Raw genomic sequence first — 16,741 nt, 5'->3', positions numbered from 1 at the left:
TTCTTATAAAAAAAATTACAAGACGTCATATCTACTTTATTTATGAAAGTAATATTTGAATTATAGCTGCTTCTCAACTTACAATGGGGTTACATCTTATGAACCCAGCATAAGTTGAAAATACTGCAAATTGAAAATGCACCTAATCCACTAACCTGTGAACATCACAGCAACACTTCCCTTGTGTGCCCTTTAGAGCGTGTACTGACAGGGAGCTGCAGCTCACTAAAATGGCACGAAGTCATGAGACAGCACTGTATCATCTATCACTAGCCCAGGAAAAGATCAACATTCAAAATTCAAAGTACAGTTTCTACTCAAAGTAATCCATTTTGCACCATCATAGAGCTGGAAAACTATTTATTTGGTTCTTTGTTTTTAAAAAAAAATGTAACTTACATGCAAAAATAAAATTTTTCCTCCTTGGAAACATCACAAAAAAAGTGCTAGCTCTGAAAGAAACTTCAAGAGTAGTTCTAGAAACGTCTGGAACAATGGTTACACCCTGGTATTCATCTCTACTGCTTCTCAAGACAACCAAATGTCCAAGGAAGTGACATTCAGTAAAGATCTTATATGTTTATTAAATCAATCACTATATTTTGTATGTAACCTTAATACACCTGACATAAACTTAAGTTATCTTATGTGTCATTTCTTTGTAGTCTGATTGACACATAACATTTGTACATATTTATAAGGTACAAAGTGATGCTTTGATTCGTGTATACATTGGGTATACATGAATCAACTCAGGTAATCAGCATATCAGTTACCTTAAACATTTATCATTTCTTTTAGGGTGGTGGTACTGGGGTTTGACAAGATAATTAGCATACTGTAGTACTGGGGTCTGAACTCTGGGCCTAACCCTTGCTAGGCAGGGGCTCAATCACTTGAACCATGCCCCCAGCCCCCTACCCCACCTTTTTTTTTTTTTTTTTTTGCTTTACTAATTTTTCAGGCAAGGTCTTGTGAGTTTTAGGGGGTTTTCATTTGTTTTTTTTTAACCTGGGGCCTGCCTCAGACCACCATCATCCTTCCTACGGCCTTCTACAGAGCACATGCCGACACACCTGGCTTAACTGATTGAGATTGGGATCTGGCTAACATTTTTGCCAGAGCTGGCCTCCATAATCTTCCCAATTCCCACCCCCCAAATAGCTGGGGTTACAGGAGTAAGCCACAGTGCCTGACAACTTTAATCATCTCTTTATCGTTATGTTTTAAATTAAACTATATAATTAAGAATTGATTAATATATGAGCCTAATTTTCCTTTCTTTGAAACAGATTTAATGCTAATGCTGACTGATAAGCTATAATTAAAGTAATCTTTTTGGTCTCAAATTGAAACAACAACAATATATTTTAGAGGGCTGAAACCACGAAAAGTGCAACCATGGATAAGGGGAACCTATTGTAACGGCACACCAAATTTAGGCATGCACTTCCTATTTGCAAGACAGGAACTTTTCCATATTTCCCTATTCCCATGGACATGTCTGCAGATATGGTACCTTGTGGTTTGTGGCTGACAAATTCACAATATAGATTCCACTTTTAAATTTTATATTGTTTACATTTAAAGGGATATTATATGAAGAGCATGCGTGAGTCCAAAAAAGTACTTCGCTTTTTTAAACAACTATACTTAATTAAACTATACTTCAACTATACTTCAATTTAATTGTTTATACTAAACAATTAAACAACTATAGTTCAGGCCATCATTGTCAAAACATACTGAACTAAATTAAACTATTAGTAATTAATATCGTTTGGTACTGACCTTTCTCTACCAATTCTCTGCTCAACGGAAGATTCAAATGTCCTTGTCGTTTCGCTATCAAAAGAAGGTAAAAATCTTCATTAAGTATTTAATATCGTAACAGTCAATATATAGTAACATATATACATTATATAGCATGTTGTAATCATATTATAACATAATAGTTGTCTTGGTACTCACCAATATTTAAAACATCTTCTACAGCCTGAGTTGCAACCCTGTTAATATTGAATGACCTAGAAAGAAGAAAAATCATGTAATTCTTTGTTTTAATTTTAGAAGCGTCTTTGAAATGAAAAATGAATCTACTTAATATATAAAGAATTCTTAGAAATTATTAAGACAGTTATTAATGAACAGTTAAAACTGATTAGTAATATACTGGCACGGGTATGTGGGTATACTGTTAGAAATATAGAAGTTACAGCTCGAAAATAATTATGTGCTCTGCAGACTTAAAATGAACATATTCCTCAATCTAGCAATTTATCCTAAAATGCACTTCTACATATCATGCACAGAGACACATACCAGAAAATTTACTGAAGCATTGCTGATAATTGCACAACAGCTCAGATATATTCATAAGAGGCTGGTTAAATAAATTATATTATTGTACTCATTATGATATTAAAAAGAATAACTATAAATGCTGATATGGAAGGATAACCAAAATGTAAGTTAAAAACAAAAGGCAGAAATAATACATATATTAGTAGTAGAGATATGAAAGGGACACAGCTTTTCACTGTGTTACCATCTTGTACTTTTTAATATATGTACAATTCTTCAAATTATAAACAGTTCCCTTGAAGGTGAGAAATGCACACATATAACGCCTTCTTCAACCACTCAAAAACAATTATTAGCAAAAAATTGGATCACTTTTACAAATATTTCTGCTCTGCAGTCTATAAAGATCATTAAGAAAAGTTTTTAAAAAACTTCAATACTTAATAGAATTCTTCTACTGACACACAATTCCTGTTCCGTGGCCTCAATAGACAATCTCTGAACAGAAACAACACACTGAGCCAGCACAACTCTAAGCCTAAAGCACTGCCTCTCGATTCTTTTTGAATGGGAGTGGGAGTTATCCCCTATACTCTCACCTTTGGACAAATTCAAAAACACTTCAAACATTCTTTTAAGGAAAAATGCAAAAACAATTTTAGACTAAAAATTGGCTGTTTATAGGACAAATCCCTTAGCTTAAAATAGATGTATGTACACATACACGGACGCACATATATAAAATGGGCCAGGGATGGTGGCACATGTCTATAATCTCAGCTACTTAGGAGGCAGAGATGGAGGAAAGCAGTTTGCCAGCGGGGGCAAAAAGTCAGTGAGACCTCATCTCAAAAACAAGCCAGGCATGATTGTGTACAACACATGCCTGTAACTCTAGCTACTCAGGAGACAGAAGTAGGACCGTGCTCCAAAGCCAGCTCAGACAAAACCATGAGACCCTATCTAAAAAACAAACTAAAGCAAAGAGAGGGTGTGGCTCAAATGGAACAGCATTTGCCTAGCTCTGAGTTCAAACCCAGTAAGCCAAATAAAAGTTTAAGGTGGCTATAACATGTTCCACAATCCGACCCTGCAATTTCACAATCCAACCAACTAAGCTCCTTCCTGCATCTGTACCTTTCCTCAGATTTATTATGCAATGCAAACTCTCTTATTGTTTAATATCTTGTTAGTTTTGCTGTTAATACACTATAAACCATAAGGCACTTAGGTTACTGGCTTATTGCAAGAACTCACCATTGAATGAAGATGTAAAAAGAAAGGGAGATGTATGAGTTAAATTTGACTTCCTCTGAATACCCACATTATTGGATGAAGATTGTTTAGGAATTCTTAAACTCAAATGTAACATAAAAATGAACTATTTTTATTAAGGTTCTATTGAATTAAAATATATGAAGGACATAAGATTTTAGAAACTAGTATCTGCTTACAGTAAAGACAATTTATAAGAACAAAGGTCTTATAAGAACTTAGTCTTATATTACTAAAACTGTGACTTATTAGTTAAGTCAAAAACCAACCCTAAAATCTTCTGGAGTCAGATTAAGATTTCCTGTGATTGTAAACTGGACCTCAGGCAATTCCCTCTACCTTGGTTACACTCTACATCAAGGGCAAACTAAATGCCTATACAAGTGTTGGCTTCGGCAATGACAACTTTTTTCTGATGTCTGCGACCTTCACCACTCTGCAAAACTTCCATCTGAAACCAGATATAACCACTATCAAAGATAACAACTTCAGAAGTCAAGTTGAGCATCTTCTTCATTAGCTACTACAGTTCCACCTCATGAAAGCATCTCCTCATCCTTAATGAAGTCTGGCAGGCAAAATAGATGAGGAGAAGGACTGGGAGCAGTCTTAAGAAAAAACTAACTGAAACATATGGTGTTTTTTGTTTCCATGAAGTCCAGAGTGGGCATTCCTAAATGACAGGTGACTCTCTTTCACGCAGCTATTCAGGGAGCCAAGCTCCTGCCATCTTGTGACCCTGCTATCTGCTAAACATGGCTCTAAGGTTGCTGTGCTCATTTACATAAAACACAGAAGGAAGAAGACTGTGGGGTATCCCCATGGGAGACTGGTGAACTGTGCTTAGTGTTGTCCATCATATCCACTCTAATTCTTTCACCTAGAACTCAGTCACAAGGCTATATGTATGGGAACAGGGGCCATAGTTGCCAGAGGACTGAAATTATAATGGAACAAATTAGAGGCACTGATACTTTCTAGTTGTGTGACTTGATCAAAATATTTATCCTTGCTAAGCCTTAACTTCTTCCTTTATAAAAAGGGTATCTACTATATCCTTTCAGAATTTCTATAAGGATCAATGTATGAGAAGTGTCTAGGATGGTATTAAGTAGCAAGAACTAAATAACTGATAGCTTGTATCATAATGTATCAGAACATAAACAGAAGTTCAGAAGATAAAGTAACACTATTACATCTGTTAGGTTTCCCCTATCTTCCAGATGAGAAAACTTGTGCACAGTTGTAAAGCTAGTCAGTGACTTAGCCAGCCCTCCTAACTCCCAGGCAGTACCCTTCAATTGTGTGACTATGCTCATTCTTATGGATGAGATCAGGGGAAAGAAGAGGGCAAGAATCTGGAGAACTATTCATAATTGTCATTCCAGTTTTCAACAAGTAGCATACCATGCTCAGTAGGAAAGACGCCGTCATGAAAGATGAATGCTGTTAATTGTAATGTTTCTGATTTAGTCTGTAAGATAGTTATAAAATAATTTTATAACGTCAATTGTTAGATTTATTTCTTAAACAATTATTGGAAAAGTCATTAGCCCTCAGGAAAATGAAACGTGAACCTATCTTTTAAAATAATTCTCATTTGGCTTGCCCAGCATGGACAACGTCCTGAGTTCAAACCCCAGCAGTACAAGAAAAAAAATCATTTTTTCCAAAATATAAGACTAAGCTTTAAAAATAAAAGATGTAAAGTTACTCAATATTTATTAATGAAATGATATGATGTCTGAAAACTACTTCAAAACAATACAGGACAAAGAAGGTGGGTAAGGTTAGTATACTGCAGAAATAAGATTAGGCCCGAGTTGGTAAGTACTGACCTTCCTAATGAGTACATGGAGATTCATTACACTATTTTGTCTACTTTTTTACAAACTAAAATGTTTCCACAACAAAAAGTCATGCTGAAAGGAAATAACATTTAAATTATTCAAGTTTAACATCATAGTTTTGGGGGCTTTTTAAAGACAAGGTCTCGCTATTCACCATCCTCCTGCCTCAATTTCCTGTGCTAGAATTGCAGGTATGTCACCAAACCCAGATAAAAATCACTTTTATACATACTGTTCTTGCTATTTCTATGAGCATGTAGTGTTTCCTTCAAAAAATTATTTGCATGAATAGATATCAGGTACTGTGTATGCATACAAAATTAAGCAGGGGAAAAAAAACACTAGTCACAATCTTAAATTCCTTAAGTTGGTCAAACTAATCTAGTACTAACATAACTAACAGGTACTATATAGTATTATGAGAAAAGTTTTGGGGAAGGACAAAAGGGGGATTAATTCATTGTGCTTATGAATGGAAGAGAGCATTAATGAAGAAAATTAATAAAGAAAATGGCATTTGAAAACTGGAATTTTTAGCTATTGGATAGAAAGTGGAGAGTGTTCAGACATTCAAAGCAGGAATAAGTTACAATGAACAAAAACAAAAAGCCATGAGAGAACAAGGCATGTGCTGAGAATTGCAAGTAGCCAATGGTGTCTCTACTATCCAGTAAGAGATACCCATGGCCATATTTGACAGACCTTACATGGAGGACTAAATGAAATGATTAGTCAGAGGTCAATAAACGTTTTAAGGCAAAGAACAGTCAGACTTATCTATGCTTAAGAAATATTTACTCTGTTGGTACAATACAGATGACAACCAGAAGAATAAAAATTGAGGCACAAAGAATATCCACAAAAAAGACAGGGACCTGAACCAAAGCAGCAGCAGGAGAAACTAAGAAAGGTAGATAAAGACTTGAAAAGTGCAATGCACAGGACTTAAGAGTCTAAGCTATATGGAAGGCAAAATGAAGAAGACTGAAAGATAAGAGGGAGGTTTTAAGCAGTAATGTTTTTCCTTTAGAGCATCGAGTCTGGGTAATTAGTGATATTATTAAGCAGTGTAGGGAATATGGGGGAAAAAACAAGTTCAGTTTTAAATGTTTTGAAAATGATGTGATATTGACATCCTATCCAGCAGGTAACTTTAGAATATGAGCTTGGACTCAGGAGAAAAGACAATTACAGATATGCATGCATCTGCATCAGGTATATGTACTAAAAAGAAGAAAGACTACCCACAGGGAGGTTACAGAGAATACAGGGAGCCCGGCTGAGTCCAGTTAGGCCTTTAAGGTACAAATTTTCAGCCTTTTTGTATTATACTTTGAGTTGATCATTTCTTCACTATTTATAATATTCTTTACTTCCAAAAAGCAATACAGTCTCCCAAACAACTTCTCATTTCCTATCTTTTCAGACCTAGTGCATTAGACTCAATAATGATAAAATAATGCCCAAATCCAAGCTATAGTTGCAATCCAAGAAGTCAAGGTGGTCCTACTAGACCCAATGGATGACAAAGCAGAACCTGATAAACAACATCACAAGTTACTCACCAGGCTTTTGATCCTGTTCCTGTACACAAATTGAGCCCAGAACTCTTCTGTTTTTCCCATGGGCCGTCATCAACTGAAATTTCATAGTAGGAAGCCCTATAAATTGAGAATATAAAACTGTTTGCTGAGCTTATGGTTCATAGTAAATAAAACAAATATAGTCTTCAGGATTATGAAATCTAAGTCAACTTGACCAAGAAATATCTGACTTAGTAGGCACACAAATCATGGTCCTAATTCTAATGCCAATTAAGTAGAAAAGTTAGAAGGAAAAAATTTGTGCATGTCTGCACACCTTTCTTCTCTATATTCTCCTTTCTATTGATACTTTAGCATTTCAAGCAGGAGCCTTTTTGCTAGCATTGCTGCTACTTCTTTTATGGACTGTAACACAGAGCTTCATTTCAAAATGAAAAATACCATTCTTAGGTAAGTTTCATTTCTGGTAGATAGTCCTTAATATATTCAAATCTGTATCTAATTCTTTGTGTTACCAATAGTTTCTGCTAAACTCTTGTTTCTTAAGTTATAAGCTAATGTACCTTTTGAATTGGTAGCAAGTTAAAAGATAACAAAGTTGTATAGAAAATTCTCAACCAATTCTAAATTAGTGGACAAAACCTGGAATAAAATTAGAACTAATTTCTTGAAAGATTTACATTTCTTAAAATACTTCATAAATAATCAAATGGATTTTCTGACACCAGCAAAAAGGACACTATAACTCACTGAATGTGTAAATCATTAATAACTATTCAAAGAACTTCTGAAATACATAAAAGCCTACTTTGTAGACTATCTTAAAATAATGGTGTCACTGAATAACACTGCTTATTTTTTCAGCCAATGAAAAAGTTAAAATAAAATCCTTAATACAACACAGGTGTTCAAAATAATGACAATTATTAGACATGCCTGCAAACACTAATACTCTATGAATAATTTATCTCTTATTGTAACCCTTTCAACTTTACTTGCAAACTCTTAATTTGTAAAGATTTCATTTTTTTCTCTGAAGTTAGTATTGCTCATACAAATAAAAGATAGTAGACCTGATATTCACATTTAATCTATTTCATAGCTTAGTTATATCTTCCTAGAAAATGCACATTTGGAGACTATAATGTACAAACAAGCCAGCAAATCCACAGAAATGCCTGCTACTCTGCCAGAATCAAGCAGAGAAAAAGATTAGCGTAAGTGGGGGTGGGGAAAAGAGAAGCAGAAGTGGATAGGAAGAAAAGTAGAGTCAGGTGAAAGATGTTGAGCCCAAAAACTATGAGCAAATTTAGTGTCATTCTCACATGCAGGTTCATTGAGATTAGTCAATTCACAGATTTTTTGGTTTTGGGGAAATTATTTTTTAAGGCAGCAATAAAACTCACAGTCCCTTTAGAGTGGGTACACTTCTTCTTAAATTGTCCACTGCTACAGCCCAAGAATAAGACATTCTAGGTTAGAACAAATAGGAGAAAAGAAAAAAAAAATTGGGCTTTTAAAATGTTCTTAAATCTAAGAACATTATAAATGAGGCAGGAATAATATTGCTGCACTTCGTATTTTCCAAGCAAAGCTCTTCAGTTTCTGGAGCATAGTGAAGTGTCAACACAGGGTCCAGAATCAGAAATAATGGGCTTATCCACAGTTCTGATGCTACCTAGTTACACGATGTGGGCAAGTTATTTGAACCCTGTATATCTCAACTCTTTCAAATATGATTACCTTTCTTATAATTTGCTGTAAGCATTAAATGAAATAATATACACAATATTCACAGCTTGACACAGAGCAGGCATTCTATAAGTGCTCATTTTCTTTCTGTCAAAGGTCTTACAATCATGGAAATCTTTAAAAGTAAATTCTAGTACTTCCACAATAGTTAAATTAGGTTCAACAGCATCAAAAACCAAACCACTGTGGGTCTTATCTTAGTAAGATAAAAGATGAGACATCAAAGAACAAAAAAAGAAGCAACATCAGACATCACCATTTGGGACTTCACTGAATCCCCAGGAGTCTGCATCTAGTCCCAGTTTTCCTCCTACTACAAGTTATTTAATGTTTTAGTAAATACAAAGTATAAAGCAGTGCTAGTAGAAGCTCTCAGTTAATCATACAACCTTTACAATATACAAACAGAATAAAATAAGCCATAAATGGGTTGCCTAGGGTAAACAAACTCCCAAGACATTTTACCTTTGTCATCTATTAAATTTAATGGACTTTCTCCAATCTTGCTTATAGTTGTTGCTCTCCTCTGTCTTATGTCTTTGGCAGTAAGAACTAGACTATATCTCTAATTAGTTTCACTTTCCTCTCTTCTATCACATAGTAGAGCCTACTACTCATTTCCATATTGCTTCAAACTTGATATCCAGCAAAAGAAAAACCTTTAAGTACAGGATATCTTATGTTAAATACATTTTTACAATGTAGTATATTTTTTAGTTGTCTTTATTTCTTTGAATAGAATTTTACTTTTAACATTTGTAAAAATTATGTTATTACACCCTTCAAAAATTAAGATATTACTACCTTCATCTTACTCATCTCTGTATCCCTATTTTCACACATTATACATAACAGGTATACCATATACTTTTATTAAATATATTCAATATTATATACAAAATAATTATAATTCACAAAGATCATTCAAATAATTCTGCTGAATTAGGCTTCATTCTTTTTAATACAGCCCAAGTTGATTATAAAACTTTATTTACTACTGGCTAAAATGTGCATTCTTTTTTACATAAGACAAATTTTCTCACCATAATTAAACTCCTTATGAAAGGATGTAAGTTGCGACAAACAAGATTACTAAAAGTTCCAGAAGTTCAGAAAACTAGGGAATCGATTATATGACTTCCAAAGATCACATGGTTCTCGCAGCAGGAAAGTGGGACATAAAATTCACTTCCAGTCTTCTACCCATAACTTAGGTACATTTACAAAAATGGGAAGCTCTAAAGTATGAGTGAGAGTTAAATTAACTACATTTCGGTATTCATTTTATATCTGTTAACTATGTTACACAAAAAATTTTGCCAAAAACATTGTTGCCAACTTTGGCCCAAGTTATATTTAATCACATAAAACAGATTTTTATTAGTCAGTGCTACATTTTTATACTCCAAATGATTAGAATCTTGAACTGTCAATACATTTGCCTTATGATGTGGCACTAAAAAGGCACATCACCACCTATGTAGTAGCATTCTGTCAAAATGCCTACTCTGAATCTTAAGCAATGTAAGAAAAATCATACAAATATAAAATAAATGATATTCTGCAAACAAATTGGCTTAGATTATCCCAAAGTATTACTATCATTAATGACAAAACAGGGGTGGGGTAGGCCTATAGAACTATTCTTAAAGGACCACAATGGCCAAATGCAACCTGTGATTCTTAATTAAATCCTACATAAAAACAACCAAACAAACAAACCAATTAAAAGGATTCTAAGATAGTAAACAAAGAGCTTCTTTTATTTCCCTTTTTTTCCTGAGACCATGGCCCACTGTGTTGCCTACTCTGACCTAGAATATCTGGGCTCTAGCAATCCTCCTGCCTCCCACATAGCAGGGACTACAGACATACCCACTACACTCGGCTCTACTGCACAAATTTTAATATGGGCTGTCTCTAAGTTTTATATTAATTGCATATGTACACCTAGTATATCAGTCCCCTAAACATTTATAAAGCACCTACACAATAAGAGCACTGGAAAGTAGTACAGTAAAGAAACCTGAATAACTTTTTTTTGGTGGGACTGGGGTTTGACCTCAGGGCTTCACGCTTACAAAGCAGGCACTCTACCACTTGAGACTTGCCTCCAGCCCCAGAAATCTAAATAACTTTTAATATAGGGTTTCACACTTTTTTCAGTACAGAATGTTCTTTTCTCTTAATATGTGTTGGCACATATGATGGAATTGGAAATAATTTCTACACATACCTGAGCCAAGTTGTAGTAATTAAATAAATAGCTTAAAGTACTAAAACATTAAATTCCACACTCAAGATCAAGATCACAAGCTACCTGGAAGACAGACTCTCTCCAATGAAGACTTCATTTAGTGCTCTCACTGGCAAAAGCTGGGGTCCTGAAGCCTCAGACCCTGCAGAAATAGGGGGGAAAAATCCAAGACAGCGCCTTAAATTTGAGAAATGACCTTCAAAATCTGTGTGAGATTATAAATATTGATGTTTACAATGCTAAATTTGGGGGTAATTTATTATGCAGCAATAGAGACCTAATACATATTAGATACTGAATATACTAAACCACCACTGTCACCAGCATAAGCACTGATCTTCTCCCCTGACTTGGTAGCATGATTATGTTCTTCTGTTCACACATTTGCTAAATTGAACATTACATTTTCCCCATTTCTTCTGGATTATTATTTCCTAAAGGAAACAACCATTCTTTCAAATATAAAAGTTCCTATTATAATTAACAAGAATCTGCTGAGCACTTGTTATTTGCCTAAATTATCAGATCAAGCTCATAACAGACAGTAGAAACAGCTTGACACACAAAGCTATATAAAAAAGATTTTTGTGGTAGAGCACCTTCCTAGCAAGCATGAGGCCCTGAATTCAAACTCCAGTACCACCAAAACTAAAAAAGGAAATTTCAAAAAAAAAGATTTTATGTTTAATCAAATGTAATTGCATTTAAAACTGTAAAATGGACTAACTGTAGAAACTATCTTCATTTGCTACTAGATATACCCAATCTCAGGACAATAGTTTAACAAACATAAAAGAACTATATAATTTATTTAAATTATTTTCCTTAAAATAAGGAGATTAGTGAGTTTGTTTTAGAATCTATCTCCATGGAATTTTCTGTAACTGTTCAATAGTGGGCACTCACTAAATATTAATAAATCTGAACTCTATCAAACTGTAAACATGTATTTTTCTTTTATATATTCTTCATTTTCGACTTCTACCCCCATTTTTCCTAATTACATTTTTAATGTGTGTTTATTGAATTTCATCTCAAAACTCTTATCACATGAGAAAGAGATCTGCTTCAAATCTCATTCATCTTAATCCTGCTTATATTTTCTTTCATGCTAACTGATCACCAAACTTCACCTATTGCTTCAATAAGACATTAAAAGATATTTAACTCAGTATTAATTAACAATTTTCCATCCAAGAAAATGGATCACACAGTTATAATTAGTATTTTTAAATACAGAATTGTTAAACTAGTGATAGACACTGCTACACTGTATCATTCTCTCACATCCTCATATTGCTAGATGTTATTTTCAGGTCTACTTGCACTGGGTAGAGCCATGTGACTGATGGTGGTCAACCCATTACCAGTCCATTTCTAGGCAAAAGTAATGAAACAGCCTGGCTCCTAAAACTTCCTTAAGATCCTCCATGCTCTCTGTATCTACTACCTACCTACATAAGACTCAGAGGCCTTAGAATATGGCAAGACCCATATAGAAGGGCCCAGGGCTGCCTGAAAGCCCCCCTGGACACTGAGATGAGCTAGAAATAAATCTTTATTATATTAAGATGCTGATATATCTGTAACTGCTTATCAAACCAATTCACTTCACAATATGATTGTATTCTTGCAAATAAGAATTACAAGTTCGTATCATTAAAATTTAAAAGGAAAATAAATAAACCCACCTTCCCCTTTTGAAGGTATTTTAATACAAATGAATTCTTCTTTACAATTTATACACAAATACATCCTAGAGAAGGATAGGCTATACTATATAAGGTAGAAATTTTCATTTCTTTAAAGTTTAAGTTGAAAGAGTTTTTTTAAACTTTTTCTCTCATCTTTTGTTCTAAATTAGAAAGTTAAATAAGGGATCAAACTTGGTAATGTATTTATAATCTCAAACATACTCCTATATTCAAGACTCTCCAATGGAAGCCTACTAGGAAACGTTTCCTGCAAACTTGCAATGGTTCTGAACTTTTTTTCTCAGAAAAATGAAGCTATCCAAAAAAAAAAAAACTTAACAAAAAAAGCGCTCTAAGAATAGTACCTAAACATAGTGTAAATACCACATAATTGAACAGTAATAACAGTAATATAATAATTACAATAATAGCAATGTCCAGCATTGCTATGGAGAAATCTGAAACTATCCTGATTCCAGATCCTTTATTATCAAATAAACTCCTTGAATCACCACCACTATCACTTCCTCCTTCCTTGAAGTTTCATCTCTAGAATTCTGACATGCCTTGGTTTGGAACCCACTGCCCCTAATTAAGCTAAACACATGTGGATCCTTTCAATTCAGATTATTGCCTAAATATTCTTTCATTATTGTTTTGAACATTTGTTCTGTTCTTTTTCTACAACTACCATTAATCAGATATGATCACCTTGAGTATAAAACCATTGTTTACTATGTGTATAGGTTTTGTTTTTTTATATAACTCTTGTATACCAATCTATAGCTTTCCTAAAATTATAAGGTGCTGATGAAAACAATTAATTTACTGTCTTTTTTTTTTGGACATTTCCAAGATTAAGAACTAGTATCTTTCATTAAACATTGACTACCCTGTCAGGTACTTTAAAATCCCTCCCTAATCAAGTAATTTTCTAACCTGTCGTGTCAAAACAGTTCTAGATAGATACTATATTTCTTACTTTGGATTCTAATTATAATAAATTTTATCAAAAAGTAGTTCGCTGTACCTTAAGTGTTGTTAGTGGCATTAAAAATAAGTTAACTATGAATTATTGCCTAAAAAAATTAGAGGTCAAAGGAACTAAAAGTTAAGAATTGACCCAAACACTAATTCCAATTCCCAATTTACCTACTTTCATCATCAACCCTTTCAATGTTGAAGGCTCGACTATGCTGATTCAAACTTAGTTGCTGTTCATGAAGATCCACAGGAATGGGGTTTATGCCGGTCCCTTCAAGGCACAGCCTGATACGCTGCCTCCACAGCCACCTTAGAAAAGTGAACAAAAGTTAGGCTGAAACAGAGCGCACTAACGATTAGACATTATGACAGTTTCGCCAGCTTAAAAATGTGTACTACAAAGCTACATATCCATGTGGAAATACACCGAAAAGCCCTAAAACTCACAGGCGTCTGCTCAAAGACAGATTTCAGTATTTCTCTTTTCAGTTATAGTGGAAATATCTAACATATCTATACAAAATCTCCCAAGTAGTTTGAATTAAAGTTAAACTCTTTATCAAGAGCCCATTAAGTCCAAAATATTGAGCTACATCTAAGCTTTTATCTTGTTCACCAAAAAAAATTATGCAAAAAAAGAAGGTACTGTGGTAATAAAAATAGTATCGTGCTAGAATTGTGCATGCTTTGCAAGTGAGAAGCCCCGAGTTCAAACCCCAGTCCCACCCAAAAAAAAAAGTATGTTCAGGGGGCTGGATTAAATAAAAATCCCCTAAATTTTATAATGATGCATTTTTTTAAATAATAAAAGCAAAAACAGATTATGTAAAAAAAGAAAAGTTATCATACCTACAGATTAAGTGGTATTTTTGTAAAAGCAAAGAAAAAATGAATAGTGTTTAATTGATTTCAAAAACCAATACTGATGTATAAAAAGCTAAGGGACAGATTTTGACAGATAAGTATAAAAAAAAAAACACATTCCCACTTGGTGATCATAAGTTAGTCACTTCTAAAGGTGCCAAACTTCTGAAATGACTGGAATCACTGGTAATTAAGTGGTTCTAGAGAAGTCAAAATTTTTGCAGTGCAGCTGAGTAAGAATAATATCTTATGTTCTATAACATAAGTTAACTATAACTGACAACAACTTAGTATTTCAAAATAGCTAGTAGAGAGGACTTTTTTAAACATTCACAATGCAGAAATGAATAAATAGGCCAATTACCCTGATCTGATCACTATACATTGTATGCATGTATTGAAAAGTAACACTGTATCCCATAAATTTGTGCCAATTAAAACTAAAAATATACTTTTTTAAAATATATATATTTATATATATATAAAATATACTTTTTTAACACAAATATCTGGGATAGCCAATTACAAATGGCTCTACCATATCCCAACTTCTCCCTCCACTTGCCTCTTTTTAATGACAGTCTGATCCCTGAACAGATTAAGTGCAACAAACATTTTTTTTTTAAAAATCCCATCCCCCACTGCATAAGATAGACTTCACGTGTAAAACCAAGATATCTAGAATCTCAGCATGGCTGGACTCATCATTTCCAGAATTATAAAATTTCAGAATTTGAACCCTCAATTTAGCAAACACCTTTAACTATCTTTCTATCTAACAGCTAAGAACATGTAGCAAGGCTAAGAAAGTATCCTATCTCACTGAAGAATAAAAGCCTCCATTTGCAATTATAGGCCAAGTAACATTGTCAAGTCTTCTTTACCTACTTCCAACTAGACCAGGAGAAGATAAGGCAGATATGTCTGTGATTCGGCTAATGTGTTACTTTTATGGCTATTGTTATAAATATACAGTAACCCAAATATTATCAGATTCTTCTGTTTTAGCAGCATTAATGGCATATACTTACTAAAACATAAAATAAGAACAACAGTAAGAAATTCCTACCTGAACTCACCACAATAGAACTTCTGTAAGGCTTCTGGGAAGGAATGTGTATACCGAACAGGCAGACACAAATGACCCTCAGACCTTTGTTTTAAAAGAGAGTTTTGGGTGGTGAAAAGGGGAGAAGAAAAATGGTTGAGAGGGAAATATAATTCAAAGAGTATCACTAAACTATAAAAATCAGATTTGAAATTTTCAAAATTTCTACTCTCTATATCATCTTTGCCACAAAATTATACATACTTCCAATAAGAACAAAAAAACCCAATTAAATAGAAGCAGTCCACATTCAGCTTTAATGCAATGACAGAGAATTATACTTAAGTTTCCACATTATGGTGAAGCCAAAAATAATAGAAAATCTTCTACTGATTACCATGTAAAGTTATCCAATGGTATAGTGGAATGCTTGCATCTTACTTTAAATTACTTAACTTTTAACTTCATTGTAGTATCAGTTGCCTTATTTTTAAAATTGTGACTAAACCACCAAATCACAAAAGCTTATTCTGAAGAATCAAACATAATCCCTTTTAAAGTATCATTTAAGATACCCTTAAATGAAAAGAGAACTGAGAAAGCTTAATCCAATATAATCTTTCACTTATTCAAAACCATATATAAGGATGAACTCCTTTGAGTAGTTCACAGCTTGATGTAGAAAACAAATTAAGACAAATAATTGCAAATAACAAGGTGCCAAGATTCTCTATAAACTGCTATAGGAAAATGAGAACATATGGCCCTTAATGACGTCCAGAAAACTTCATAATTATCATTTATTATGATGTTTTAATATGGAAGGAATGGCTAAGAGCAGGTCTGGCAAAACAAACTCCTGATAATGAATGTAATGAGCAGAGAAAAAGGTTTTGCAAAGTTGTGACTAGCCAATTTCATTATTTAAGAGAGTCAATAAGATGTAGCCCAGGCTGGCCTCAAACTCTAGATCCTCCTGCCTCAGCCTCCTGAGTGCTGGGATTAGAGGCAGGAGCCACCATACCAAGCCAAGCCTCTTAAGTTTTTTTCATTTTGAGATTGACTATAATACTTAAACACTGTAAGTGCATAAAATATGTCAACCATCATTTAATAAAATAATGCCTTCTAAGGTCAACTGCAGTGTAAAGCATTGTGACGAGAAGGAT

General features: G+C 33.8%; 1 protein-coding gene across 3 annotated transcripts in view; it reads right to left on the bottom strand.

Annotated features, from left to right (window-relative positions):
• The window catches only part of Nadk2 (NAD kinase 2, mitochondrial), a 42,176-nt gene that overhangs the window by 4,033 nt on the left and 21,402 nt on the right, over window positions 1-16,741 (bottom strand). For 2 of the 3 annotated variants that reach the window (XM_020186120.2, XM_074077615.1), the window contains exons 5-11: window positions 15,594-15,677; window positions 13,833-13,969; window positions 11,046-11,124; window positions 8,380-8,445; window positions 6,995-7,090; window positions 1,972-2,027; window positions 1,792-1,845 (exon numbers count right to left, since the gene is read on the bottom strand). In XM_020186120.2, coding sequence (XP_020041709.1) covers window positions 1,792-1,845; window positions 1,972-2,027; window positions 6,995-7,090; window positions 8,380-8,445; window positions 11,046-11,124; window positions 13,833-13,969; window positions 15,594-15,677 — 572 coding nt within the window. The remainder of the gene's footprint in view (window positions 1-1,791; window positions 1,846-1,971; window positions 2,028-6,994; window positions 7,091-8,379; window positions 8,446-11,045; window positions 11,125-13,832; window positions 13,970-15,593; window positions 15,678-16,741) is intronic. The other variant, XM_020186121.2, reaches the window with a different exon arrangement.

Source organism: Castor canadensis, chromosome 6 (genome assembly GCF_047511655.1).
Source record: "Castor canadensis chromosome 6, mCasCan1.hap1v2, whole genome shotgun sequence".
NCBI classification, from domain to species: domain Eukaryota; kingdom Metazoa; phylum Chordata; class Mammalia; order Rodentia; family Castoridae; genus Castor; species Castor canadensis.
Note: the sequence above shows the minus strand (reverse complement) of the source record. Positions and strands in the feature narration are given on the sequence as shown.